Source organism: Hypoxylon fragiforme (assembly GCF_022984875.1).
Source record: "Hypoxylon fragiforme strain CBS 206.31 chromosome Unknown GGS25scaffold_4, whole genome shotgun sequence".
Lineage (NCBI taxonomy): Eukaryota > Fungi > Ascomycota > Sordariomycetes > Xylariales > Hypoxylaceae > Hypoxylon > Hypoxylon fragiforme.
Genome location: NW_026054759.1, coordinates 3,111,279 through 3,139,098, shown reverse-complemented (window position 1 = coordinate 3,139,098; position 27,820 = coordinate 3,111,279). Strand labels below are relative to the sequence as shown.

The window sequence follows — 27,820 nt, the reverse complement described above, 5'->3', positions numbered from 1 at the left end:
AGTACCTACCTAATGCAGAGCGCCAAGATAAACACTACAGGACGGTAAACGGACTACACGCACTAGTACAGAGGGTCCCCCGCGACGATTATCTTTCTCAAACCGCCGAAGGAACCACAAGGGGTTCAGCGCTAAACCACGTTTGGGGTCGGTACCTTGCATGACAGGGGAAAAGGGGGTCCAATTAGGAACGGTTACAGCCAATTAACAACCTGATTGACCATCTGGTTCCACCTTACTACGTTGTCCTCCATGCTTAAATCCCCGTTATTCTTTTTAATCTCAAACCACCAAAACTGTCACCCTGGCTCTCTCCCTCCCTTCCACCCCCCATACATGCGTATTGATGCGTATGCATCTGTTTAGAGAGTACGAAAGTGAGAAAACCCGAATGTAGGGGCCAGCCAAACCCCCCCTCGTCTTCCTTTTCTCATACCCTATTATCCTATCTCCATCTTTTAGTCTTTTAGTACCATAGTGTACCATAGTAAAAGCTCAATTGCTTGAACACTCATTTACCGCCAAGTGCAAGGTGCAAACGTAATTCCCTTTTCTCAAAGAAGAGGTGCGAGGTCGAATTATATACCTTGGAAACCTTGGAAACCTTGGAGAAACCAGAAATCAACCAGAAATCAATCAAGACGACATTCATCATTCATTCATTCATTCTTTTTCCATCATAACCTGATCTCAATTCCTTAACTGCTTTATCTGCCTTAACATACCCACACAGTCCCGAGTCTCTCTTCCACTCCATATCTAGCCCCATTCGACCTTTTGACACACGAACGTCCAAGCACTCCCTCATTGTGCCCTAGGAGTCGATCAAACAAAGCCGAACGACATCAGCCAACATATCAAACGGCCGTGCAGCACACTTTCTCAATTTCTCAATTTCTTGTGCAAGGTCCAACTTACGATAGGTAGCCTCGTTGGCCGAAATGAATCCGCAATAACCGCGGCTCCCGCATTATCGGAATCGTCGAAACCCGCTAGTTTGTCTGTTGGCTAACTGGCATGTCTTTCCGTCAGTGGCGTTGAGACCGTATCATTACTGACTCGACTCGGGACCGGTATCCTCACCACTGTTGTCTTTCTTTCACGAGCCCCTTCCGGGAATCTCATTCTATTCTCAACTCTTTTTTTCTTTGCTGTCCTGCGACCCTAGCCGTAGCTTTCATTTCGATTCGAAAGCATAGTCGATTACTTCGCAGGCGAGGGACGACGGATGTGCAGAACGGCCGGTCCGGTTTGGCAATTGATCATCGATTGACGACGACGAGGACATTCAACGAAGCAGCATCACAATTGCGACTACATTCATTCCCTTTCGATTCCTTTTTTTCGCCTTTCACATCGCCTTTTACTTCTCGATCGCCATCGCTGATACCCCTTCCTCTCACCTTTTTTTTCCTTTTGCCAGTTATCTTTTGCTTCCTGTCTGAAGGGAGAAGGCTATCGCATCGATAAATATGGGTTGTCTAGGTCGAAAAGAGGTCGAGGTTCGACCCGAGCAGACGTGGGATGCGATCGTAGGTTTTCCTCCAAGGCACCAGTACATGTAGGTCGAATGCCATACTAACTACGTTACCTAGAGTCTGAAAGATTTCAAGTCGACTTCTTGTTTTACTCCCTTCGCCTACGCTTACCTCTACTTTTCTCTCATTATCTCCGTGGCCGTCTACAGTGTTGACACCTTCACTGCCGTCAATTTATTGGCTTTCAACACATGGTCTTCCAGTATTGAGCCCACGCAGCTTATTCCAATAGACGTATCGAAATGGGTTTTCTCAATCTGCATCATCGCATCCTTCATAAATCTGGCATTCGAACATATACGAGCAATGAGGGTCATGAAGCGAGGAAGCGTAGCTGAATGCTATCTCGATAACTTGGCAGTGCGCTTGGAGAGTGTTCGATTTGGCGAGGGCCAGGGATGGAGACGTTTCCTTGTTTTTGCCGAATTGACCAAGTCTAAGAAGGGTGCCGAATATGTCGCCCTATTCACTTATTTCAGTTTTAGTGGTAAGCGATGATCTCGGAGAGTCGGGCGAGTATGTTACTGACTTGGTGTAAGCTTGGATTCGAACCATATTCTGCTCCGGACCGCGTCAATTGGTGAATGCAATGACGTTGTATTCTGTTTACAACTCCAATCTCATTCCAACCGATGTTTCTTCAGTCGAGAGCACGCTCGGCAACTTCATGGGCAAACTGGAGCATCTTGCCAATGAAAACAAGCAGCAGGTAGTGATTCTTTCCGGTATGGTGTTTACCTTGATCATCTGGGTGTTTTCTATGTTGTTCCTACTTATTGCCGTATTATTCTACGTCTTCTTTCTCTGGCATTACATTCCTCGCCAGGATGGTGGCCTCCATGGCTATTGCGAACGGAAGGTCAATAAGAGATTGAAGTCGATTGTAACAGTCAAGGTCAACAAGGCACTCGCCAGAGAAGAACGTGATCGACTTAAGGCAGGGCTTAGGGCTGCAAAGAAGACGGGTGAAAAGCCACCGATGGAACGACAAGCGACATTGCCGACCTTCCTAGATGCTGGCAACGACGACAAACTTCCCGAGATGCCTATGCTCAGCCGCAATGACACTATGGCTACTTTGCCACCATACGACTCCCGACCTAGTTCTTTGCGTGGTATTGAGCTTGATTCCTGGGACCAGAAACGACCGCCACCAATATCACGACAAGGGACGACATCTACAGGGTTTTCTTCCCGTGCCCCGTTGATGGACGGAGCGGCTCCGATGGGCTTTGAACGATCTGCATCACCGGCGCCAACCTTACCACAGATGGATCTGAACAACTTTCCGCCGCCTGCTCGACCAGGAACTGCAATGTCGAATCGGAGCTACGGCCCAGGTATGCCGCCCAGTCGTGTGCAGACGAATGGAAGTGTATTCGGAAATGGATATGGTGGCGGTTACGCCTCGAGCCCCTCTACCTATTCGCCAGATGGTTTACCATCTATGCCACAGCCTGCCCGTTCACCCCCTCCAATGGATGGCTACGGTCGACCTATGCCTCGTCCGATCGACCGGCTTAGCGGGCGCTCTAGTCCAGCTCCGTCTATCATGTCGAATCGTGGTCCCCCAAGTGGACCGGGTTACGGTCGTCAGCCTTATCCACCTCGCAGCGTCACAAACCCCATGCCTCCAGCTCAGAGGTTTCAGCCACAACGAAACATGACAGCCCCGATGCCACCTCGACAGCCCGAGGGATACTTCAACCAGCGCCCTGAAACGCCGTCCGGTCGAGAAAACATGAGGCCTGCATATGGTTATGACGGTTACGATGGCGATCTAGAATCGCAGCGTGGCTCTCCGAGGTATTAATATTCTGTATTAAAATATAAAAAAAAGGAGTGGGGAATGGCTTTATGTGATAGTAGAGGGATGGACAGATACCCTAATTTCATACATACCATTTGGGGAGGGGATGTATTGGTGATGTCCTTTGTTCCATTCTAACTGGCGTGGGTGGTTTAGCAATATCCAAGGGGATGTTCTATTGGCTGGGAAGCGTCTGGACAAGACGGCGTTGAATGGCGAACCCAAATGATATTAATGAACGGAACTTTTATGTACTTTACTACATTCGCAAACATCCGCGAGCAACAACGAAGTAGCTAAGTTCGAGCTATTATTGTAGAATACAACGGAACGCTGCTCGGCTTTAACCCCCTTTGAACAATGGTCATCATATATGGAGATTTCCCGCGGGATTTGAATGTAGTCCGTATGTACCTAGGTGGGTAATTTCTAAGCCGCGCCCTTCTTGATTTGACATCATTAGGGCGTTAGGCATAGGTATCCCACATCATCCTTGGCGAGTATGGTTAATGGTCAGCCATTATGCCCCAAAACTTCTCATGGATTACCTTTCTTGCTGACGCTTGAGGTGAATGGTGGCGATTTGCACATATTATGTCCAGATTAGTACGTTAAACTCAATGTTCCAAGTTAGCCATGTGAGATGGTAAGGACGACATGGATGTAGGGTGTTTAGTAATCCGTCTTATATCCATCCCAAACTGTCGTTTGGGTAGATATGTATACACACCTATAAAGGTGTATATAACCTTGCACAATGCTCACCCTTCAAAAATAGCCAACTTAATTACTACATGTACTACTACGTGCTGTAAACTCACTCGATCTACGCATCTCGTTACTGAACGAGCAAACGACAGCATACCTTTTTTCTTCTGTTTCTTGATTAGTCACTAGGGAGAGATTAATATTCAATACGAAGCAGATAGGTAGCTCCCGCAAAGATGGCACAATTTGTGACCCTCGAAGAGGCCGGGTATCACCCCGGCGAGAAAGCGGTACATGAGCTGCTCCGCTTACCGCACCGGGATAATCCTACGCACCGCGGGCTACCGCAGATGCTTGCTTATCGCATCGCGATATCCCCGCTGGTTGCATTTGGGACGCTGGACCGCCGCGGGAGGCCATGGGCGACAATTTGGGGAGGCGAGGCAGGCTTCTGCCAGCCGGTTGCGCGGGGGATCCTGGGCGTTCAGGCGAGCGTGGATGCGAGGTTTGATCCAGTATTTAGGGCGTTGTTCGCAGTTGAAGGGGAGGAAGGGAAGGGGGAGGGTGACAGGGATATTGTTGACGATATGGTTGTTAAGCCTGAAGGTGGGGTGCTGATGGCGGGTTTATCAATAGATTTGGCGACGAGGGATAGAGTCAAGATTGCGGGACGGATGGTTGTGGGTACAGCGACGAGGAAAGGAGATGCAAATGCAGTAGGCGACTTGCAGATGGCATTCCAGGTCGAAGAGTCTCTAGGGAATTGCCCAAAGTATCTGAATAAGAAGCACATAACCCCTCACACCCCCTCGCCGGAGCTTGTAAGCGAGGGAGCGGGCATTCCTCTACCACAAGGCGCCGTTAACTTGATCCGTAAGGCGGACCTCTTCTTTATCGCAAGTCGCTACGGCAATCAAAGCATGGACACGAACCACCGTGGTGGCGCCCCGGGTTTCCTTCGCATTCTGCGCAACGAAACCCCCGAAAACGGCGGGGTGACGCTGGTCTACCCGGAGTTCTCCGGCAATCGCCTATACCAGACGCTTGGGAATCTTCAGCAGGATCCGTACGCTGGACTCGTAATTCCGGATTTTGCCACGGGTAATGTGATATATCTCACCGGCCGAACGCGCATCCTAGTGGGCGAGAAGGCAACAGCGTACATGCCGCGTGCGAAACTGGCGATAAAGATTGACGTCGAAGAGGCGAGATTCGTAAGGGATGGGCTGACATTTCGCGGCGACGTGGTTGATTACTCACCGTATAACCCTGCCGTAAGGAGATTGGCGTGTGAGAAGACAGTCATTTCTACAGAAGAAGAAGCAGATGAAGATGCCATTGCGACAGCGGAGCTTATAAATCGGACGGTCATCACGCCCACGATCGCAAGGTATACGTTCAAAGTAGAGGCGAGAAATAAGAAGAAACCGCTCAAGGCATGGCGCCCCGGGCAACACGTTACACTAGACTTTGCGGCAGAACTGGATGAAGGATACGCGCACATGCGTGATGACGATCCACAGAGTCTCAACGATGACTTCGTGCGGACTTTTACGGTTAGTCGGCCGCTAGACGTGGATGCCGTGGATGAGCAAGCAGGTCTCCGGGATGGCGTCAAGCCTGAATTCGAGATCACAGTCCGCAGAAACGGATCGGCCACGAGGTTCCTGGAGAGATGGAACTCGAGAGTCTCGCTGGAGATCCCAGTGCTAGGGTTTGGCGGCGCCGAGGGGTTTAGACTGCCTTTGGATGGACGGGATGGTGTGAGTGTGTTTGTGGCTGCGGGTGTTGGGATCACGCCGTTGATGGCACAAGCCCCTGGGATTCTTAGGGCGGCAGGTAGCGGGAAGACGCTAAGAACCCTGTGGAGTCTGAAAGGAGAGGATCTCCCGCTCGCCGTGGATGTACTAGGCAGGATAGACGGGCTAGGTGGGATCACAAGGCTTTTTGTAACGGGAAAAATAGACACCGAAGGGAGAGCCTGGATAGCTGCAATTCAAGAGTTGGATGCCGAGGTGTTGGAGAGAAGAATGGATGAAAATGATGTCCTAGCTGAAGGTGAGAAAGGGAAAAGAAAGTTTTACGCGTGTACTGGACCAGATATGTTGAGAAGGCTATTGAAGTGGATAGAAGGTGAAGAAGTTGTCTACGAGAGCTTCGAATACTAGACTACATATGCAATAAATGCATATACTACTTAGTAGTAACTACATAACTACATACCTATCCGTTACATACATAGCAGAGTCTAAGCACTGTAAGCAGACAGGTACCATCGTATTCTTAACTAAAAGCGGATGCGCTTAGGCCGTATTCAGCAAAATATGGATGACCTGGCACCCACTTCCTAGCCATGCCAAGACTTAATCGATGCAGGACCGAGGAGAGTGGCATTGGGCTTATGGTTTGATGACGCACTGGTTAACTGGGCACAACCAAGCACCCAGGTATGTATGTAGGTACTAATGTAGGTGCTGCTAAATATCAAATTACCCCATACATTCCTTAACATCCAGGTTCTTACCACTTCATGTGTAATACCTAACCTAATCATCATATCCGTTCTCCCATCACACATCATCGCATCACGCATTAACTTCGCCATTACCATCGCCATCGTAGTTTACGCACTTACAATATTAATATCTCAAGTTCATTCAATACATCAATCCCCATGGTTCCGCTACTACTCCATCCAACAAACTTGTAGAAGAGCATTGTTATGGCTCGAATATCCCGCCTCGTCGTTGGCGCTCTGCTGCTTGTCAGCGGCGTCGCGGCCGATGAGGCTTATACGCCAAAACATGAAGCTGGCCGTTGCGCCATGCGAGGTCATTGCGGCAAGAAGAGTTGGTTTGGTAAACAGCTCCCATGTGTTGATAACGAATTAGCTACTACTCCTGATCCCGAGTTCGCCAAAAACATTGAGGCGGTATGCGGCGCGAAATGGAAAGATAGCAAGGTCTGCTGTAGCCCAGAACAGGTACGTTTGGTTCTCATCTCATCCTCTGAGATTTTTCATGTTTTAAAAGAGTTTAAAATAGCTACTTGCTAACATTCATCTAGCTTGATGCACTCAAGTCTGAGCTATCAACCCCGAATCAGATCATCGGTTCCTGTCCCGCTTGCAAAGAAAACTTCTATAATCTCTTTTGCTCCTTCAGTTGCTCCCCGGACCAGTCGCTGTTCATAAACGTAACCAAAACAATCGAGAAGAATGGGAAAACCTTGGTTGCCGAGGTAGACCAGTTGATATCCAAGGAATATGGCGAGGGCTTCTACGATAGTTGTAAAGAAGTCAAGTTCGGCGCTTCGAACTCCAAGGCTATGGACTTCATTGGCGGCGGTGCGAAGAACTACACTCAACTCCTTAAATTCCTTGGGGACGAGAAAGCAATCGGGTCACCCTTTCAGATTAACTTCCCCGTGGAGTATACCGAGCCCCGTATGGCACCGCGCGACATGAAGCCCAAAAAGTGCAACGACGAAGATCCCAATTTCCGATGTTCGTGTGTCGACTGTCCTGCTGTATGTCCGGAACTGCCGGATGTGAAACAAGCGGGATCATGTCGAGTCGGTGTTCTCCCCTGCCTATCTTTCGCCTCGATATTTACCTATGGAATATTACTCTTCACCCTCATCGTCGCCCTAGTCGGTCACGTTGCTTGGATGAAGCATGCGCAGCGGCGGAGTGAACGGCTTCACCTGCTGCACGGTGCTGAGCCCAGTGACGATGAAGATGAAGGCGACCTCGTTCGTAATGGAGCTATGCTCGACCGACCGCAAAGAAACTACGCGATAAATACTTGGTGCGATACTACATTTAGCAAGCTCGGCCATCTCTGCGCAAGATTCCCGGGAATTACGATATTCCTCAGTTTGATATTAGTCATTGTCCTCAGCGTTGGCTGGGTCAAATTTGATGTGGAAAAGGATCCCGCAAGACTGTGGGTTAGCCCAGACTCGGCGGCGGCTCAGGAGAAGGCCTTTTTTGACGAACATTTTGGTCCATTTTATCGCGCAGAGAAAGTGTTCCTAGTGAATGACACCAACCCATATGGTCCTTCCCCAGTCTTAAGCTACGACACATTACTATGGTGGTCAGAGGTGGAGGCCAGCGTCAAGCAGCTTAAGGGCAAAAAGTTTAGCACTAGTTTCCAGGACGTGTGCTTCAAACCGACCGGACCTGCTTGTGTTGTGCAGTCTGCAACGGTTTACTTCGATGGCACGAAGAATTGGCAGTCGCAGTTCAAGGAATGTGCCGAGTCTCCTGTGAATTGCCGGCCTGATTTTGGACAACCCATAGAGCCAAATATGATCCTGGGTGGCTACAACAGTATGGACGATATCACCGAAGCACGAGCTATGACAGTAACCTGGGTTGTCAACAACCATGCCGAAGGCAGTTCAGAGCTTGAACATGCTATGGATTGGGAGCGGTCTCTAAAAGACCGACTACTGGATGTTCAAAAGGAAGCAGCAGATCGGGGCCTTCGACTTTCCTTCTCTACAGAAGTCAGTTTGGAGGAAGAGTTGAACAAGTCGACCAATTCGGACGCCACAATTATTGTCATCAGTTATCTTGTCATGTTCGTCTATGTGTCGCTTGCTCTGGGATCATCCACCATGACTCTCCGCGAACTACTTAGGAACCCATCTGTTGCCTTGGTCCAGAGCAAATTCACACTCGGTCTCATTGGTATTCTGATTGTCTTAATGTCTATTACCTCGTCGATTGGGCTGTTCTCTTGGGCAGGTATCAAGGCTACGCTCATCATCGCTGAAGTTATCCCTTTTATTGTGTTGGCTGTTGGAGTAGACAACATTTTCTTGATCGTCCACGAGTTTGAACGTGTCAACCTCAGTCACCCAGATGCTATGGTCGAGGAGAGGATAGCCAGAGCACTCGGGCGAATGGGCCCTTCAATCCTTTTCTCGGCGATTACAGAAACCGTCTCCTTTGCTCTCGGCGCTTTCGTAGGAATGCCAGCTGTCAGAAATTTCGCCGTCTATGCCGCAGGTGCTGTGTTCATCAACGCGCTACTTCAGATGACGCTTTTCATCTCCATCTTATCTTACAACCAAATGCGCACCGAAGACAACAGAGCAGACTGCTTCCCCTGTGTCCAGGTCAAGGCAGCCCGTGTTCACTTAAGCGGTAGCAACGGTCCTGGCGGCCCTCGCCCGTATGATGTACCGGATGAGAGTTGGTTACAGCAATTTATTCGAAAATGCTATGCGCCTGCTCTCCTCGGCAAGAAAGTCAAAGTTTTCGTCATTGCAGCATTCCTCGGGCTCCTTGCGGCGGCTATTGCTTTGATGCCGTACGTAAAACTTGGCTTGGACCAGCGAGTTGCTCTACCCGATGATTCCTATCTCATCGACTATTTCAATGACATGTACAGCTACATGGATACCGGTCCACCTGTTTATTTTGTCACCAAAGATTTGAATGCAACGTACCGCGCCGGGCAGCAAGAGGTTTGCTCGCGCTTCACATCTTGCGAACAATTGTCCCTCACGAATATACTAGAACAAGAGCGAAAACGGCCGGACGTTTCTTACATCTCCTCGCCGACTGCAAGCTGGCTCGATGACTTCTTCCTCTGGCTTAACCCAGACTTTGAAGCTTGCTGCAAGGAAGACCGTAAGGTGTGCTTTGCTGATCGGGACCCATCCTGGAACATCACTCTGAACGGCATGCCTGAAGGAGATGAATTCGTCCATTACCTACAGAAATACCTACAGTCTCCCACCACGGATGACTGCCCTCTGGCTGGCCAGGCCTCGTACAGCCAGGCTGTTGTCGTAGATAGTGAACGACTCACTATCTCGGCGAGCCATTTCCGAACCATGCATAAGCCACTGCGTAGTCAAGACGACTTTATTAATGCCTACGCATCAGCTCGCCGCATTGCTAATGATATCAGTGCTCAAACGGGCGTCGAAGTTTTCCCTTACAGCGTCTTTTATGTATTCTTCGATCAGTATGCGAGCATCGTCAATCTGGCTGGTGCGCTCCTCGGCTCCGCGGTAGCTATCATATTCGTCGTGTCAACCATTCTTTTGGGTTCAGTCGCCACCGCGCTCGTGGTCACTCTAACCGTTGCCATGACGGTTGTGGACATCATTGGCGCGATGGCGGCCTTCGACGTGTCGCTTAACGCTGTGTCTTTAGTAAATCTGATCATCTGCGTGGGTATCGCAGTTGAGTTCTGCGCCCACATCGCCCGCGCTTTCATGTTCCCATCGGGTTCCGTAATGGAGCGGGCTAAGAATCGCTTCCGTGGTAGGGACGCCCGGGCTTGGACGGCGCTTGTCAACGTGGGTGGCTCTGTTTTTAGTGGCATCACCATCACCAAACTGCTTGGCGTCTGCGTCCTAGCCTTTACCCGGTCCAAGATCTTCGAGATTTACTACTTCCGCGTCTGGCTCGCGCTTGTTGTCCTCGCAGCTACGCATGCCCTCATCTTCTTGCCCGTGGCGCTCTCGCTCTTTGGTGGAGAAGGATACGTGGACCCTGAGAGTGAAGGGGGGCTTGTCGAGGATCTAGCCAGCAGAAGATATAGAGCCCTCGTCCCAGATGACATGAGCGACTCGGACGATGACGAGTAGGAGTAATAGTAAGACGAGAGGCAGAAAGAGGGAAGGAAGTAGGGGTGGTTGAAGATGTAAATTACAGGCGAAATTTGCAAGTCCAACAAACAGTGCATTGTTCTGGGTTACTAGGAGTAAAAGAGGGAAACAAACGAATCAGGGCTAAATTGGGATGGTATATTATTGTATTGATTGTATTGGACAAGTGGATAATGGCGAAGCTTCCCCAGTAGCTCTCACTGAGGCTATAATATGTAGAAGGGGGAAGGAGAGAGAAATAAGAACGAAGCTGGGGGGTTTTCTTTTTGGAATATCTAGTAACTTTTAACTCACTTACAACCAGCCAGTAGACAGATAGCATAAAAGCAATCGATGCGATTCATCCAGTTGATAGGTACACATAGGTATCGAGTGCTCGTCGCTGGCCTTTTTAAATTATACTATCTCCCTAAATAGTAGGTAGCTGCTTTGTGCCTAACCTAGTCTGCCTAGTACCTCAGGGGAGGGAGGAGGATAGACTGGCCTAACCTACCTAACCTAGGTATGTAACCTGGAATGTATCAATCTATCCATGGATTGAATTCCCCAATACTAGTTACTTATAAATGAGGAGGGGGCAGAGTGTGGATGGGTAAGGTGGAAGGGACCGGGTACTTGCGATGGTGGTGGTAGTGGCGGTGTGGTGTGGATGGAATCTTAGACGAGAGAGGACCCGGTGTCTCTAGGGTCCTCCTGTCCGTCGAAACGATCCGTCGTCATCCCCGTATTACACTCCCAAGCCCAATTCCAAGTCCGGGTCTTCCCTCCTTGCCTGGTTCTCATCCTCGTCCCTATCCCCATCGTAATCAGGGCCCTCCGTGCCCGGCTCGGCAACACTGTCCTCATAATTATTATATCCCTGCTCGCTACCGTTCCCGTTCTCGTACTCGCCTTCCCCCTGGTGCTGGTGCTCGCCCTCTTCCTCTCCCTTGGCCCTGTACGTCTCCTCCGCCGGCGGCATCACGTGCGGGGCCAGATACGAGCCGGGCTGGGGCATATCGCTCTCCCTGTACCTGCCGTCCGTCGCGGCGAACAGCTGCCACTGCAGCCACGCCTGCTGCTTCTTCAGCTTGGCGTTGGCGTCGGCCGTGTCGGAGAGGAGCACCCGCGTCTCGATGAGCTGGTGCTGGAGGTCCTCCTTCTGGAACATGAGCTCTCGGATCTTTTGCTCCGCGCTACCACTGTGGTTATTGTGGCCGATAGGGCCGTCGCTGCCGAAGTCGTGGTACTCGGTCTGGTCGCCCTCCGAGTCAGTCTCGTAGTCGTCCTCCGAGTCGGTGTAGTAGTCGTCCTCCGAGTCGGTGTCGTAGTCGTCGTCCTCCGAGTCGACGTCGTAGTACTCCACCGCCATCTCGAGGCAGTGCCGGCAGCGCAGATATCGGCTCACGTGGGAGTCATCATCGGGGCCGCCCGGCCGCCACTGCTGCTGGCGCCTCTGTCTCTGCACGTACACCCACCCGTCGTAGAAGGCTAGCAGGTTTGCCCGCAGCCACTTGCACACGGTTCCGGGGGGCGGCGGGGGCTGCCGGATGTCGCGCAGGAATTTTTCCGTGAACGTGCGGGTGTCCCCCCGCCGGCTGGTGCTGGTGTCGATGCCCAGGGCGGTGGCGACGCAGTTCACGGCGAAGGAGGCGAGGTCGAGCAGAGATACGATGGGGAGGAGCAAGGCGCTGGCCATGATGGTGGCGGCCGCCCTGTTGTCGGAGGAAGCCATCGCTATAATTTGATTTGGACTTTTCCCCCCTTGTCCTATTTCTTTTTTTTCTTTTCGTTCACTTGAAAAATCTGTAGGAGGGTAATCCGGTTGGGAGCTCTCACAGGCTTCGCTGGGGGTGGACCTGCAGTTTATATACCCTTTTCCAAGCTGGGAAAGAACACGGGGCCATTATATATATTTATTTTTTGATTCCAAAAAAATAAGCTATATAGTTCTTACCCATGATGACAAGGAGAGGAAGTGGCGTGAAGGCTATCACGACCTAGGCAGTTAGCAAAATTCACCCATTATTGCTTCGGCAAACTTTTAATACCTAGGTATCATCATAGTGTGATATACATAGTGAACTCTCATGTAGAGCGAGCAATAAGATTCTTCAAGATCACTGCCTAATATCAAACATGTCCGCATCTTCACAGGCAGCTTTCTTCTTTTCCCTCAAGAGAGAGGCGACAAGGTTGGTGTCAAGGTTGATTAGTGTGGAGGGTTCTTGGAAGATGTCATATTAGAACGTCCTTTCCTCTCAACAAACCCTGATCTTAAACCAGTCTTCGAGCTTTATCTCAACGAGAGAGGGAGATGCCTAGGTTTATATGGACAATAGGCGTGATGGTCGAAATAAGCACTTAGCTCAGTTTACTTTGAGCTTGCTTCCTAGTACCTTTTAGATGGGTTTATCTATGAGACGTAAAATGAAGGAGGCTGCCTCGGAGGAACTTAGAAATCCAGTAGCCTAACTTACACATACTTACATATACTTACATAAGAACTCTGCCATATACATTTTCCCTCATTACTCTCGATGAAGAGTGGGTGAGAGAAAAGGGGAAAGTGAAAAAAGGGGGTGATTTACTCAAGAACACTCCTTTAACAGTAAATACCTACCTACTTGACCCTTAGGTACCTATATATAAACGTATATAGCTTAGCATTAGTATACAACTGCCGAGAGTACCACAGAGACACCCATCTGCACACAAGAGCAAAACCGGGGTCGACATTGTATCGAATGTCCCGTGGCACTACCTACCTTATACTAACTCTTATGACCTAAACGGGTTATGCGGCTTATAATTCTACCTGCTCAAAGTCGAATCTATATCCAATATCAGTCCCAAAAAAAAAGGGGGGGGGAAGAGAGAGTAGTCCTTCATGATGCAAGATGCAGGTAAAAAGGCGTAAGAATATCTACATATGTATGTATATATGTAGGTATCCAGGTATATTTGTACATAATGTAATGCACTACTAGTACTACATAAGGTATGGAAGTACACTCTATGTGTACTATGTATAGGATGGACGGATGGATATCATCTCTAATAAATGGGAATAACCGATAACCAATAACGCAATATCTCAATATCTCAATATCCCATAACTTTAACCCAAAAGAAAATAAAGAAACAAGGGTAAGCGACAGGGGTGAGTGACAAGGGTGTATGAGTAGAGGTTCCTCCGAACTTCTTCGATGAGTCAGCCAGTAAGCATCTTGAGATGGTCCAAAGTATGTACCTAGCAGCCTAAATGTAGGCAAGGAGGTACTGGTAATGTTGTAGCCTGCAATAGTACATGTGTAGTCCCCAAAGTGTAAGGTGTAAGGTGTAAGGTGCCAGGTGTTGCTTGGGACTTTGGGTACCTAGGTACCGTGTAGGTAGCATGTACTATCAACTCCACCGGGGAATTAATACCGATTGGGGTTACCATATGTATGGCATATGTAGGTATGTAGAATCATTGTAGATGATTAGACTGGCTGTGAAAGGTGGTGGAGGGGGTAAAAATCACAACAAGCCCGTGAGACCTTTTAGCCCCCTCTTTTTCTTGGTTGCCCCTCATTTGCTCATTTTCTCTTTGACCCATTTTGGCTTAACTGGGGAATGCCCCGAAGCGACCCCCCCTCTCCCCCCAAACTCACGGTTCCGCGGCTCAAATGTGGAATCGGGGCGAGTAAGAGGCCATGGCATTGTCGCGTGTCGTCGTGGCTTTGTATTAAGCTTTGGGAAAAGGAGAAAATAAATCGCAACCAACTTTATGCCTTTTTGTGCCTTTGCGCAGCATTAAGGACCTCGAGGACGTAGTCTATTCCCCCCCAAACCCCTGGTTGCCTTAGAGCAGTTACCAAGATGACGTACGCATCGATAAAGCGTCAATAACCGAAATCGTCTGTCTGTAGCTTGTTGATGACTTAATTCTCTGCATTTTGCTTGTCCTTCGACTTTGCTCCGCTATCTTCTGTGTATAGCTTATGTTCGTCGATATATCGAATCACCGGCGCGGGTATCAGATACTGCACACTCATGCTATGTAGGATGTCCCATTAGTATTATTATTTTTTTCGATTTATGGGAAGAAGATGGAGAAGAAGGGTATAAACTCACTCTCGTCTCAGGAACAGTCTAATCTTAGTACTGCTCACATCATTTTGTATAATCTGCGTGATGACATGAATATTATGTTCCCACTGCTTAAGGTTGGCAAGAGCCTCGTCTATGTCGGTTCCGCTTCTTTCGATTATCATTGCTCCGAAGCCGCCTAGGATATGGTCGAGATCCTTCTCGGCCCAGACTCCAGGTGTCGACATAGTACTGATAAGATCTGCGCCTGCGAGTAGCATGATCTTAACTGGCTTGCTGCTTTTTCCATCCCGGGAGAGAATGCCGCCGCGAACACTGTTGATTTCATATTCAAAGTGCTAAACGTTTTGATTAGCAAATACAGAATAATTGCATAGCGATATCGGGAGTGCTATTCACGCCATTGAGCGGCAGCGATTACTCTTGTGATGGGCTAAATGGCTTATACTCACGTCTAACACCTTGGCAGTGGGCATATACTGGGGTTGGAGAGCCTCCCAAGGGTCAACCATCAGCCAGGTTGATGTCTCTTCTGTTGCCAATTCACACATGGTTACTCTGTTCATGACAAAATACATGTTAGCTTATACGATGATCGTGCCGGGGAGGGGGGGTTCTAGATTATTACTTGCCTGTGTCGCGCTTCTGCCAAGCCAGCTTTTCGGTACGCATCAGACACTGGCGATAGAAAGCCTCCGACAACCTCGTACTGTGTATTTATGCGTGCGTAATCGTTGGCCACTGTAGGTTCAATTAGAAATGGTGAATCTTTTTTTCTTCTCAATCGAACACCTTAATTTCAGAGGAAAGGGAGCAAAAGAATATATTCATGGATGAAATGCGGCAAATACTCTAAAATACATACTCTCAAACATTCGGAGATGGAGGTAGGTGATGGGCGAAAAACTACCGCAGGCAACAAGCACCAGAGGGATGCGTTCGGGATCGCGCTGTTGTCGCACCAAACGATGGGTTGGGAATTTGTAAGACTCCAGGGTCATATCGGATGCTGCCAAAGGCGATTGCGCGGCAGTTTCGCTCGTCATCGTAGTTGAATATAGCACGCGAGGGTGCTCTCGTCTTACAATAGCTAGATTGTGTGGGTTGTATTTTGTATTGAATGGGGACAGGGAAGAGAAGAGAAGAGGAGGGCTTATTCTAAGAAATAAGAAAGAGAGAGGGAATAGAGATAGCTGACGCCAGAGTATGGAATAGCAATAACTAAGGTTTAGGATAGTAAAAGTCAAGAAGAGAGTCGAAATTCAGTATGTATGATATTTTAAAGTACGTAAGTTATATTCAATAAGTACATGTACTAGGTAGGTAGGTAACTGGTAATAGAGTGTGGACTGTGTAGTAGGTAGTTAAGTGTAAAGTTCGAAGAAGTACCTTGGATAGGCTAAGTCGGCAAGGAACATCAATTGAATTGAACATTGAAGTTCCAAGGTTGATCAAAGCAAGATGTCCGGAAGTGGGCCTCAAAACTAGGATGCTATTACTCACTCACGGCTGTCACGGTCTGCGGCTTGTGTAATTTGTACATTACTACTACATTGATGTAACCTAACCTAGTTATGTACTATAGCAACTTTGAACTCTTGTAACTCTCTGGTTTGTAAGTCGCAACTTCTATCTTAGTCAAAAAGACCGCTAAAGTCGGCGCTGTGTCGGCATTGCCGCGGACTAGGGACTTCTGAATTTGCTTAAGAGTTTAACCATTATGTAGTTACAAGGCCGTCTTTTCGATAAAGCCATAAAAGCAAACTTAAAGTAATGGGGTTAATTGAAATGCCTACGTACTAGAATACTTATGATATGCTCTGCGAACTTATTTCCATATTGAGCTACTTGAATGCTGCTACGTAATTGCCATCAAGTACTTCGTACCTACAGTAGTACTAAGCACTTAAACACTTGAAAAAATAAAATCGCCACCGACGTTGACAGAATTGTACAATACCGTATCTATTAGCGTGGTATTTTGCGGGGGAATACGTAAACTACGAGGCTGGTACTGGGCTCTCACTTGGCTTTGGATTATGTATCTCCAGATTACCTACATGCAGATATGTAACTTTCTTCATCAATGAATCAGATATTATGTATAAGCCAATCGTTGTTCCATAAGCAAAACAAACATTGAAGGCCAAACCCTCCTTTGACCAATGCCAACCGCTAGCCCAGCCCAGCTCGGTTCAGCTTATGTTCTATCCTGGTATTGTTATCGAATTTGCCTGTACGGCGTAAGTAACCTAAAAAGTACACTGACTGCCCTCCCTGTAAAGGAAAAAAGCCGTATTCCATATAGTGGGAATAACGAGCCTTGGTAATTTCCTTCGCACAATCCACGCCTCCATGATCTTCCGCCTCGAAACGGTGCCAGTGCAGAATGTAGCATATCGTAAACTTGAAACTTGTGTGAACCGCCTATTCATGGCTCTTGGGATGCGGCTCAAGTTTATCGTCATTGCCCCTTTCTCCTTCCTGTAATGAGGAACCATCCAGTCATCACCTCAACTTTCCATCCGTTATTAACAAGTGCCTTACACACGCCATTGCGCAATGGTGATAGTCCATTCGCATTGTGCCTTCCAATGCCGGTGATGACTCTCAGCCCTTCAGCCTTCGCCTTCCGAGTTCGTTCCTCCCCAAGACCTTGCCACCATCTCCATGTCCGGTCCAGAGCAATCTCAACGCCATCTTGCACCGTGACCCCGTGGAGGTCGATGACGCTTTGCGTGCTTTGCTGGTCGACGTGGGAATTTGCTTCTAAGCTACTAGCCTGCCAGTATCCCGCCGTCTGCTCACGGGCCCTTTCCGCATAGAATGCCCCTACCTGTCTGTATAAGTGATTGGATCGGCCTTTCTGGTTTGCTGCGCTAGCTGCGGCGATTGAATGCCTTCTTGATTCTGCGAGAGATGCGGAAGAAACAGCTGCACTTTGCAAGTTAGTTGGTGAATTGAGCACCTGCTGGAGCGAACCAAACGTCGATGATCGCATATTTGTAGAGATTCTTGGTAACTGCTCAGGACTTGTCGCTCTGGCGTGTGGAGATGGGGCCTCTATCACATCCGCATCTGACGCTACCACATTATACGATACGTCATATTTTACGTATGTCGTCTTCGGCTTCTGAAAATGATCTTTCAATATGTGAATCACATCTCTCGCATCATTTGGTTCCGAGCATATTTCGAAGGCTGCCTTGATGTATGCAGGAGGCACCCAGGAAATTTTGGTTGCCTCTCGTTGGATCTCGGACTGTAAATGTGAATCTGTAGATTCTAAGTTTAGGGAAATGTAATTCTTTAAAATTTCTTCAACGGTAGCTCCAGAAGAGCACTCATGTTGTCGGTAAATGCTCGTCACCTCGGATGGTGCTAGGTTGAGTCGATCAGATATGAGGGTGATATTGTCTGTCAACAGATTAGTCACATATTGCAAATATAAAATTAACAACTGAGCCTAACTCTCACCATTATGTGCTGCCGCACTGAGTTTTGTATCCTCCAGCGGACGTTTCGAATTGGTAGCCTTGGGAGATGCTGCCTTGGATCCTTTTCTTTTCTTTCCCTTTTTCTTTTTGCTAGGTATGTCATCGTCCGACACATAGAAGCCGTCAACACCCTTAGGACGTAGACCTGTCTGTTCAAGCCACTGTAGATTAAGGAGTTCATCCATGGCGAGACTCGCATCGCCATTTGAATTTCGCAGTGCCCGTTTCACATCAATGGATTTGAGTGAACTGAACATGGTGACAAGTTGATGCTCCTTGTCGCCATCGCTGAGTCCGTCAAAGACATTGACGTGGATGAGCCCAGGAGTCTCCCGTGATGACGCCCTAGACGATTCTGTAGAGACGAGACTTGGGCGTAAGGAATTCTCTGTTGTAGTAGTGAGCCCACCAACGCTTTTTATATCACTACTAGCTGTGCCAACGACGTCAGGATCGTTGTCCTGGTTGGAGGGGTTGATGTCTATAGCATCATCCCCCAGACCACTCGGATTGAAACCAGTGGCTTCTTCGGCTTCTACATCTTGAGATATAGTGAGGAGAATTTGCCTCACTTGGGCAAATTCTTTGGGGTTTTCCAGGTTATAGTCACTGGAAATAGAAAGAATTGTGGTCTCATCTAGGAGCGACCGAAGCTCGTCCTATACTCGTAGGTTAACTAGATTGACCATAAAACACGGCAGGATTGATTTCAAAAGCAGTTTTCTTATTAAGTACTGGTAATACTCGTCAATGTACCTACCATCAGTTTCTGAACCGGACCATCCATCTTAGCTGATATCTCGTTTTTTATAGGTTCCTAAGCAAAAATGAAGACCGAAGTACATCACAAGGCCGGCCACATAAATATCTCTATAAGGGAAAAAGTTGGGAGAGGTTAGAGCTATAAAGGTAGAAAATCCAATGGGGTCGTTGATGCATAGTGACTGTCGAGCAGGTTATTTAAATACCTAAGTAAGTACGGTAGAAGGGAGGATAGATAATTGAAAGTGACGAAATGGCTTCATCGATTCTCTCTCTCTTCCTCTTCTTTTTCTTCAAATGGCGCAGACGGGATGATGTGAATGACACAGAGGATGTTTCGGGATGGGTGAGCAAACAGTCAGTCATTTGATGTGTTGGCCTCGTCTCGTTTGGTTTCGCTTGGTCTAGTCCTGTATTAGTAGCGTTGTTGATAAAAAAGAAAAAAAAAGAAAAATAAAAAGAAGAAGAAAGCGCGGGATGAATCACGGGCTCGGCTCACGGGCTCACGCGCGGGTCGTAGAATCCGGGTTAGCATGTTAGCTGTATTGTACTGTACTACTGTAGCTGCAGTGTGCCAGTGTAGTAGCAGTAGCAGCCACCTTCCGTACCTAGTGATATGGGGTGTTCTCATTGGACCATTGTGTTTTTAAGTTTTAGGGTATTTATTTATGGGCCTTATCAGTGCCTAATAGCTGCTACCTAATACCTCCCCTAATACCTCCAGCAGGGCTAATAGGTATGTATTGTGCAATACATTCCTTCCAGTCATCTATGTATTCTAGGTTAGTCATCTATCCCGTCTTCATTTGAAGATCGTCAAACGGCCTGTCCTGCCGGTGATAATGATGATGATAATGATGATGGGATCTATGAATAAAAACCCCCATTACATAATAATCCAAGTGTGTAAGTAGTCATGTAAGTAATTAATTAATGATCATCCATACTAGCAGTACATACTCTTCGATTATGACCACCAAACTCCATAATCCCATCTTATGCCCTCCTGACATCGAACACCCCCCCCTCGGAATTAAAACTCTCTCGTCTCGCCAATATCACATACATCAAAAAGCCCCGTCTCCGGCAACCCCCTTCTCGCCAGCGCCTCCTTCAGCAGCTGCGGCGGCTCCAGCACCGGCTCGGGCGTCATAACCCACGTGCCCCAGTGGATTCCCATCGCCTTCTTGCACTTGGTGTCGAGGAAGATGCCCACGGCGTCGAGCGGGTTCGCGTGCATGCCCGAGAACAGCGGCCGCGGGTAGTACGCCCCGATCGGGATGAGCCCGACGTTGAACGACCCGAACCGCTCCCCAATCTGCCGAAATTGCGGGCACACCGGCAGGTGCTCGTACTCCGGCCCGTAGTCGTCCACCCCCGTTGCTACCTTAGGTACGTACCGGTACCCCGTGTCGCCCCCGAACCACACCGACTTCTTGTCTGCCGGCGGCGCCCCCGACGTCACCGCCCACGAGCACCACAGCGTCGTGTCCCGGTCCAGCGAAGTCCTGCCCGAGCTGTGCTGCGACGGGAGACAGGATATCGTCGCCGTGATGGGCCCGCTCTCCTTGTCGCCTTCTTTCGGCGCCAGCGTGATTTCCGCATCCTGCCACCAGTCCAGCTCCGTCACGTTCTCCAAGCCCCCCTTCTTGAACCATTTTTCTAGCCCGAGGCCGACGAAGAAGTGCGCGTTCGGGTGGTGCTTCTGCACCTCCTGCACGGACGGGTACGACAGGTGGTCGTAGTGGCTGTGGCTGATCATGACGGCGTCTACGAAGGGGAGGTCGGCGATCTTGCACGGAGGCGGCGTGTACCGCTTGAAGGAGGAGAAGTTGACGGGCGCGCAGCAGTCCTCGAACACGGGGTCGAACAGGACCCGGAGCCCCGACGGATATTCCACGTAATAGCAGGCGTGGCCGAGCCAAGTGGCACGGAGCGCAGGCGAAGGAGATGAGCGCGTTGGCAGCAACTCTGGATTTATGACAGGCACGAGGTTGTCTTCTAATTTTGCATCCGGCGATGGCATCAAGCCCGTTGCCAACTTCCTGCGCGGTTGGCATCATTAGCTAACGCGCCGGAACCTTGTTTCTTTTTTCTTCTTTCTAAAAAAGAAAAAGAGAGAGTAAAAAGTGTAAATAGACGGCAGAGTACGAACGTGAACAAACTTAATAGGCCCAAAGGTGTAGGGGGGCCCCATGACGTGTGCGGATTCTGGAATTTGACGGTCTTCCCATGGCGATTCTTAACGTGGTGAGCTTCGGGGCCAAGACCCGGGAATTCAGCAGGCCGCGGTGGCCGTACAGTAACGGTGCTGTGGTACGTTGCTAACGATAGCGTGGCAGTTGCGCCTGTCACTGATGCCATTTTTGTGATTTGCTGCTGTCTCGGAGAAGAAGAGGAAGGAGAGGAGCAAGAAGGTACTTGTCTTCCTCTGAAGAGAAGACGGAGGGAGGACCGCATAGGTAATATTTATTTGGGCTTTTTCTTTACATCGACGTAGCCAAGCAGGAGAGCCAAGCAAGGGAGAATTGTAATAAATAGCCAGTAATTATGCTAAGATTACCGTTGGTAGTTTTGAAAAGTGACATGTCCAGCATTCATTAATTGGATGGTGGCTTGCGATGCGCATTCATGATTCGGATTTATGGTCGTGGCAAGGAGTTAACATATGATTGCGATAGCTGAAGGATGTAACTTGCTCGGAATCTCCGAGTAACGGGGTAACCCTAAGCCCCGAGTCAGATCCAGGCTACCATGTATAGGCGTATGCATCGTATGGATACGTTAGGCACTATATATAGATTTGCATGTGTTATACCTATCGTTGTTGCACACACACCCCTTGTTAAGAGCAAAGGACGCCAATTCATTTATAATATGGTACAAGCCTACTATGCTTGCTGCATCGTGAGAACTTAATTCGGTTCATCAAAATTACTACCTATACATATGTACTGGTACGTAGGTATGTAATGTGAACCTTCTCTCCTATATAGTTGTAGCCGCCGTTATTCATCCTAACTTTCCCTTTCCCAGCTATTTTACTCATCATCCTTCAAGGAAGTAACCTCATTCGTTATCTGCGGTACCATTATCATCATCACCATCCGCTTCGTCCTCCTCGGGTGGGACCCACACTAATACACCATCTCTATCACTCTTCATACCCTCGGTTGGGATGATCTTAAGGACCTTCTGGAAATATTTATCACGTACCACGAGCGTAGGCCGGATCCACGCACCCCTGACGAGCGGCAGCAGGCGGTAGGTTACAGACCTCCGAGCAATGGGTAGTACGTTCAGCGTCGTAGTTTTAGCCCCCGAGAACGCGAACTCTTCGCTTGGCTCCATCATAAGTCCAAACGTCAGGAAGTGCGAGGATGGGTTTTCGATCGTGATGTCTAGGAATAGTAGCTGAGGTGTTGAGTCGGATGCGGATGCAGATCCAGAAGAAGAGGAAGAAGATGGCCCGGGTGGTGAGTAGTAGGATACCCCGGCTAGAACCCGAGGTTCCGAGGTTGCGACAAGAAATCGTGGCAGCGGCAGCTTTGTCGTGTTTACCGGCCCTTTCGATGGCGTGATTCGTCGCCAGCTAATAGTAAAAACGAGATCCGCCGTTGCTGGTGATCTGTCATCGAGGTCTAGCTTCTGCGCAATAACCTCGAAATGTGCTTCCTCTATCGTCTTGGGGCTGATAATCACGCCCTTATCCGCAATTGACTGACCTTTGGACGTCTTGCAGCTTACGCGTCCTTGAGTGGAAATAACACCAACGTCCAGATCGGTGATGGCCAAGTTCTCGTGCGCAAAAGAGGCATACCTCGTCGCCAGCGACCATTTCTGGGCTATGCCTCGAGGGCGGATATCTTCCTTATCCCCGTCAGACGAGTCTTGCGCAGCTTCGGTGTTGAAGAAATTCGGCCACTCAGAATGTAGCCTAGGAAATAAATCATAGCTCGCCTCGAAGGGGTTGACAACGTTTAAGCTATAAGTTGCCTGCTGGATGATTGGTGTCCCTGGGTCCGACACGAGATGGTACCGTGCCTTCACGACTAAATCAAATACCATGGGCCCATCAATAGGGTCAAGAGTCATAGTGACCTTTTCAGAGTTAGAGCTAGATATCGTTCCGACATGCAGTCCATCCAGTCGCGATTCTTCTACATTTGCCGGGCTCGACATCTCTTCTCCACTATCACCAACTCGTGCTTTATAGCTAGGGATGTCTTGCCCATATAGGACAATGTCCAATCTGGTGTTAGCGTCCACATCTTCTTCGTTGAGGATCTCTATCTCAAGCTCAATCTTTTCGCTTGCATAATATTGCTCAAGCGTATTCACAATTTTAATAGCCATCTTTGGTGGCCTTGGAAGAACCTTGATCTTCTGTGGATTTGATCGCGTAATCTTGTTTCGTGAAGATGACTGTGAATGCCATAAGCCTACAGAGTTTGTTTCTCGAATATTCATTGTGTATCCAAACACGAAGGATGGCGGAGCTACTGTAACTTCTATCGAGGATGCCTTAGCATCACCGGGTTCTCTCAAAGGGACGTCCATTTCGAAAACTCGTGTCTGGCCTGGTAATAGGGTCAAGTCGTCTACCCCCTCAAGTAAAAGTGTAGGAATCGACTCGGCGCTTGTCTCTGAAGCATCATCAGAGCCAGCACCGTCGCTGCTCTCTGCCTCTAACAGCGCTAATTTAGTGACTCGTAGCCTTGATTTTTTTGATATTGGAACATCGCTGGGTTGATGTTTTAGACGAATCGTCCGTAAACTGCCGTCAAATTCGACTCGAATCGATTCGGGGACTACCGGGGCAGCATCCAGGAACGAATTCGATGTGATTGAAAGTTGGGCAAGGCTTGTTTGACCAGCCTTTCCTTCTTCATTTTTGAAGATAAACGAGGCCTGTAAGAACGACGTTATGTGTTCATCGCTGATACTTAGGACGGGTCGACCTTCGCCAGCTACATCATTCAATGATTTTGTCATGTCGTAATGCCAGCCAGGTTGCCTAGAGAAACCTATGATTTGTTAACCCCCTGAGTTAGCTTCTGTGGTTAGTCCTACTCACCCCTATTCAGAAGCTCCCAGTCAATGGCGACAATAATGTCTTTTCGGCCAACTTGTACAGCTGCACCCCTCAAAGTCCAGCTCACCGCTTCCATGATGTCCCACCAACCCTCGGTACGAAAGGACATGTTCCTCCACAGAGGCGCCAGTATCTCTAATATCTGTTTCCACTCCTTCATTGTCTCCAGTTCTTTTGCACATCCAAGCGCTAGCTCCGCCGATGTTCTGAACTGATGGCGCTTGTGGAATTCACTTCGCGCCAACACCAAGTGCTTCAAGATTAGCTCTCCATGCTTGACCCCAGTTCCGAATATTGGATATTCGTCGTACGGTTCTGGACACATGTAAGTGTCGTAACTGTAAGCGTTGCTTGTTTTGGTCGATGTGGCCGTATCCGGTGGTTTCCGGTCATCTTCGGGGATGGCATACGCTAGCCTCCGTCTCTTGGAAAGGTGTCGTGCGGCTGCACGGTACCAATACCCTTGGTGGTGAAGTAACTCCCATGGTTGCAAACGCTCGGCTGAGACGATCTTCTCTGGCGGGCGATGAGGTAGCAAAGTAGATGGCTCTAATTCTGGAAACTTGACTTTTTCTATCAGGTTAGCCATGACCGTGTTCCATCGCGCTTCCCAAGCCTCCCATCCGTAGTTATGTGTTCCTCGTCCCATTCGATCTACTAGGTACGCTATCCTATCATGATGTGCTTGCCATCTTCTCACAGCGGCTGTACTTTGTCCGGCCCATAAGAGGCATTTCAATACTCGTACAGCTATTATATCAGCCAGGAGCCGAGCATCGTTGAACCGAGGACTCCAGCCTGGAATAGTTTCGAGGACATCGGCGCCAAGTAGCGCTTCGTATGCTTGTTCATAAGAACGTAAAGCAGTTTCGAGATCCTGGCGAAACTCTGAGAAGATGGCCGTCTTGAAGTCATAGCGAACATTCCAACCTTGAAGAGATAAGGTATGAGAAGTGCCACTCGTCGGCGGGACAGTTGGATGCGGCGCAAACCCCCTTCCTTTCTTTCTACGTGCGTGTCTGCCAAGGTCGCGGTAGAACTCGAGTGCTTGGTCGAATACCACGGCGAGAATGTTATCAACTGCACTCTCTAGTTCGTTTTCGGTCCGCTGTGTGGGCAGGACGAAGAGTGAAGTCTTGGGGTCCAACCCTGTGCTCTTCCTGATGTTGTCCAGCCTGTCCTGGAACTGGCTTACGGATGTTGGCGACTGGTCACTAACGATCACCACGACTAGACGAGACCTATGGCCAGATTGGCTGATGGCATTTTTGACAGCATTGATATCCGTTTTCAGTTGATTATCGTGCAGGGTCGCCAGAGTAGGGTCGGAGACCAGACTATAGAAAGCCAAGCAAACACTAGGTATGAGTTCCTGGTGCTTTTGAATCCATCGCGTATCTATTAAGCCATCTGGGTACAAGGTAGAACCAGGACTGAGAGGCGAGAACGGAGAATGTAAAGTAACAGAAGATGGAGGCGCCTCGAAGTTTTCAGGAAGGCGTGCACGACGAGGCGGCAGCAAGAACTCCCTCCCAATGGTCCTGATTCTAAACTTGTATTTCCTCGAGGTATCTCGGGAGTTCCAAGGCAAGTCGGTGGCATCCTGCTCTTGGATATAGTGCAGAATTGTCTTTGCTTCCCGAGTGTCTATAGGAGGCAGCTCAGACCGAACAAGTATGCTCTGTTCTCTCAAGTCCGGGTCCATCAGAAGGGGCCTGGTAGAGGTATGAGTATGGCCTAGGCCCGAGATGACGAGGAAGGGGACATTGTGGTCCAGACTACCTGCGGGATAGTCGTCCATTGGTCTATCGGTACAGGAGATCGGGAGGCATTGATGTAATAGGTTTGTACGAACAGATCGAGACCGGTCATGCCAGAACGAGATCGGCCCAAGGTGGATTTACAGTCGGCTCAGTTCATCATTCGTCCAACTATAAATATACGATCAGCTTTAAGGTCTTTTGATACTATACCTTATAGGTAGGTACCTATACACTTTGCATCGTTTCGTAAAGTCAAGAAATGTATATGACCCAAGAATGATGGAAGTACAACTAGATGCTTAAAGCTCCAAGTAACGAAGATTCAAACTATGTAGTATGGTCTGGTAGTAGTAATGGTTGTGGTTGTGGATGTAATCGCATCATTTTTAAATGTTACATGTAGTTAGTTAGTAGCCTTACTTAAGGTAAATTGTAAATTTATTAGGTACGGTCTCTGGTTATATTTCAAGGCTTCAGTGACCTCACATCAGGAGGTAGATGAACCCAAGTGCCCCCCTGTAGATCACCTCAAACTCCCCCCATTTTAGGCCTAGTGTCCCGCTATAAAGCCCACCCAGAATGGGGCTCGGTCACACGAAAATCCGGAATTTAGCGAGCTGTAATTGGCCACATGCTTTACAGGGGCCCACCTGATTATTTGAACTTTCGAGTCTTACGTCGTATTTTTTTGAGTTTTGCCTTTGCACCCAGGTACAAAGAAAACGGGCTGCAAAAAGCCCAAGCTTCAAACCTTCAATCAGCCCAAGCTGCCGCTCTAGTGCATCCTATATCATTGGAATCGCCTCAATTAGAGCTTCCAAACAATATATGTTTCAGATTGATGCGATATCTGAATCTGAAGTTATTTGAGTTTAAAGATTAAGAAGCACCTGAAAAAAGATACATCTGTAATCGGCGCATGGATCACGTGATAGCCCTCGGCTAGCGTTAAAAGTGCTTACTTCATTCAACCCTAAATAACTTCGCAACCACTGGTCGCATTTCTTTGAAACATATATCATTTGGAAGTGCTGATTGAGGCGGTTCTAATGATACTGGTTACATCAAGATGCATCCATTGAAGGAAAAGTTATTAAGGATAGTATGTTAGAGGCTAGCTGGAGAGCCCGGACCAGCGCTATGTACTAGGGTGCGGATAAGCCTCCGATAGCAATTTGTTTTTAATCAATTAATAATTAAATAAAACTTAATTAAGAATTAATTACAAATTAATTTACAATTGATTAAAAATCAATTAACAATTAATTAAAATACAATTAAAATAGAGTTTTGTTATCCGCACCCCCTTTTTTTGATAAACAGGCCTTATTCGCACCCCGGTACATGGAAAAAAAGCGACAAAATGCCGGTCGTCCGAGCGCTCCAACTAGCTTCAAACATATAACCCTGAATAACTTCCAACCCAGGAATCGGATTGAAGTGCATCCAACTCCATTAGAACCGTCTCAATTAGACAATCCAAATGATATATGTTTCAAATTGATCCGACCGGTGGCTGTAAAGTTATTCAGAAAAGAGTCAAATAGACCCTTTGCCGCTAGCCTGGCGCTAGCCGAGGGGCATCATGTGACGCACGGACCACTTCAACTTGTACCATTTTCAAGCTGCTTCTTGATCTTTGAATTCAAATAACTTTGCAACCATCGGTCGCATCAATCTGAAACGTATATCGTTTGGATTGTATAATTGAGACGGTTTTAATGGAGTTAGATGCACTTCAATCCGATTCCTGGGTTGGAAGTTATGCTGGATCTTTTGATGGAAGCTAGCTTTAAAGCTCGGACCTTTTGCGCTGCGATCTTAATGTACCGGGGTGCGAATAAGGCCTGTTTATCAAAAAAGGGGGGTGCGGATAACAAAACTCTTAAAATATATAAGATATTAAACCTAATAATAATTATAATTATTTTTTAAAG

At 48.3% G+C, this 27,820-nt stretch overlaps 8 protein-coding genes across 8 annotated transcripts; 3 read left to right on the top strand and 5 right to left on the bottom strand.

Annotated features, from left to right (window-relative positions):
* Positions 1 to 1,404: 1,404 nt before the first annotated feature.
* On the top strand, positions 1,405 to 3,706 carry GGS25DRAFT_487854 (uncharacterized protein). Its single transcript, XM_049260754.1, has 3 exons — positions 1,405 to 1,532; positions 1,596 to 2,025; positions 2,078 to 3,706. The coding sequence occupies exons 1-3, from the start codon at positions 1,473 to 1,475 to the stop codon at positions 3,349 to 3,351; spliced, it is 1,764 nt and encodes a 587-aa protein (XP_049118152.1). The 5' UTR covers positions 1,405 to 1,472; the 3' UTR covers positions 3,352 to 3,706.
* Positions 3,706 to 6,283, top strand: GGS25DRAFT_487838 (uncharacterized protein). The gene has a single exon (XM_049260753.1). The coding sequence runs from the start codon at positions 4,293 to 4,295 to the stop codon at positions 6,222 to 6,224; it is 1,932 nt and encodes a 643-aa protein (XP_049118151.1). The 5' UTR covers positions 3,706 to 4,292; the 3' UTR covers positions 6,225 to 6,283.
* Positions 6,284 to 6,528: 245 nt separating this feature from the next.
* Positions 6,529 to 11,039, top strand: GGS25DRAFT_487837 (patched sphingolipid transporter). The gene is made up of 2 exons (XM_049260752.1): positions 6,529 to 7,039; positions 7,123 to 11,039. The coding sequence occupies exons 1-2, from the start codon at positions 6,779 to 6,781 to the stop codon at positions 10,669 to 10,671; spliced, it is 3,810 nt and encodes a 1,269-aa protein (XP_049118150.1). The 5' UTR covers positions 6,529 to 6,778; the 3' UTR covers positions 10,672 to 11,039.
* Positions 11,040 to 11,056: 17 nt separating this feature from the next.
* Positions 11,057 to 12,692, bottom strand: GGS25DRAFT_487836 (uncharacterized protein). The gene has a single exon (XM_049260751.1). The coding sequence runs from the start codon at positions 12,404 to 12,406 to the stop codon at positions 11,420 to 11,422; it is 987 nt and encodes a 328-aa protein (XP_049118149.1). The 5' UTR covers positions 12,407 to 12,692; the 3' UTR covers positions 11,057 to 11,419.
* A 1,820-nt stretch (positions 12,693 to 14,512) lies between these two features.
* GGS25DRAFT_249978 (Nucleotidylyl transferase) lies at positions 14,513 to 16,277 on the bottom strand. The gene is made up of 5 exons (XM_049257185.1): positions 15,632 to 16,277; positions 15,399 to 15,507; positions 15,219 to 15,324; positions 14,791 to 15,104; positions 14,513 to 14,712 (listed from the first exon to the last, which is right to left on the bottom strand). The coding sequence occupies exons 1-5, from the start codon at positions 15,810 to 15,812 to the stop codon at positions 14,598 to 14,600; spliced, it is 825 nt and encodes a 274-aa protein (XP_049118148.1). The 5' UTR covers positions 15,813 to 16,277; the 3' UTR covers positions 14,513 to 14,597.
* Positions 16,278 to 16,609: 332 nt separating this feature from the next.
* On the bottom strand, positions 16,610 to 19,506 carry GGS25DRAFT_487833 (uncharacterized protein). The gene is made up of 3 exons (XM_049260750.1): positions 19,024 to 19,506; positions 18,244 to 18,922; positions 16,610 to 18,183 (listed from the first exon to the last, which is right to left on the bottom strand). Exons 1-3 carry the CDS (start codon positions 19,048 to 19,050, stop codon positions 17,231 to 17,233), a joined length of 1,659 nt encoding a protein of 552 aa, XP_049118147.1. The 5' UTR covers positions 19,051 to 19,506; the 3' UTR covers positions 16,610 to 17,230.
* A 162-nt stretch (positions 19,507 to 19,668) lies between these two features.
* Positions 19,669 to 21,753, bottom strand: GGS25DRAFT_487831 (Metallo-hydrolase/oxidoreductase). Its single transcript, XM_049260749.1, has 2 exons — positions 21,181 to 21,753; positions 19,669 to 21,070 (listed from the first exon to the last, which is right to left on the bottom strand). Exons 1-2 carry the CDS (start codon positions 21,483 to 21,485, stop codon positions 20,059 to 20,061), a joined length of 1,317 nt encoding a protein of 438 aa, XP_049118146.1. The 5' UTR covers positions 21,486 to 21,753; the 3' UTR covers positions 19,669 to 20,058.
* Positions 21,754 to 21,786: 33 nt separating this feature from the next.
* Positions 21,787 to 26,341, bottom strand: GGS25DRAFT_487824 (Gryzun, putative trafficking through golgi-domain-containing protein). The gene is made up of 2 exons (XM_049260748.1): positions 24,103 to 26,341; positions 21,787 to 24,052 (listed from the first exon to the last, which is right to left on the bottom strand). The coding sequence occupies exons 1-2, from the start codon at positions 25,919 to 25,921 to the stop codon at positions 22,095 to 22,097; spliced, it is 3,777 nt and encodes a 1,258-aa protein (XP_049118145.1). The 5' UTR covers positions 25,922 to 26,341; the 3' UTR covers positions 21,787 to 22,094.
* Positions 26,342 to 27,820: the final 1,479 nt, after the last annotated feature.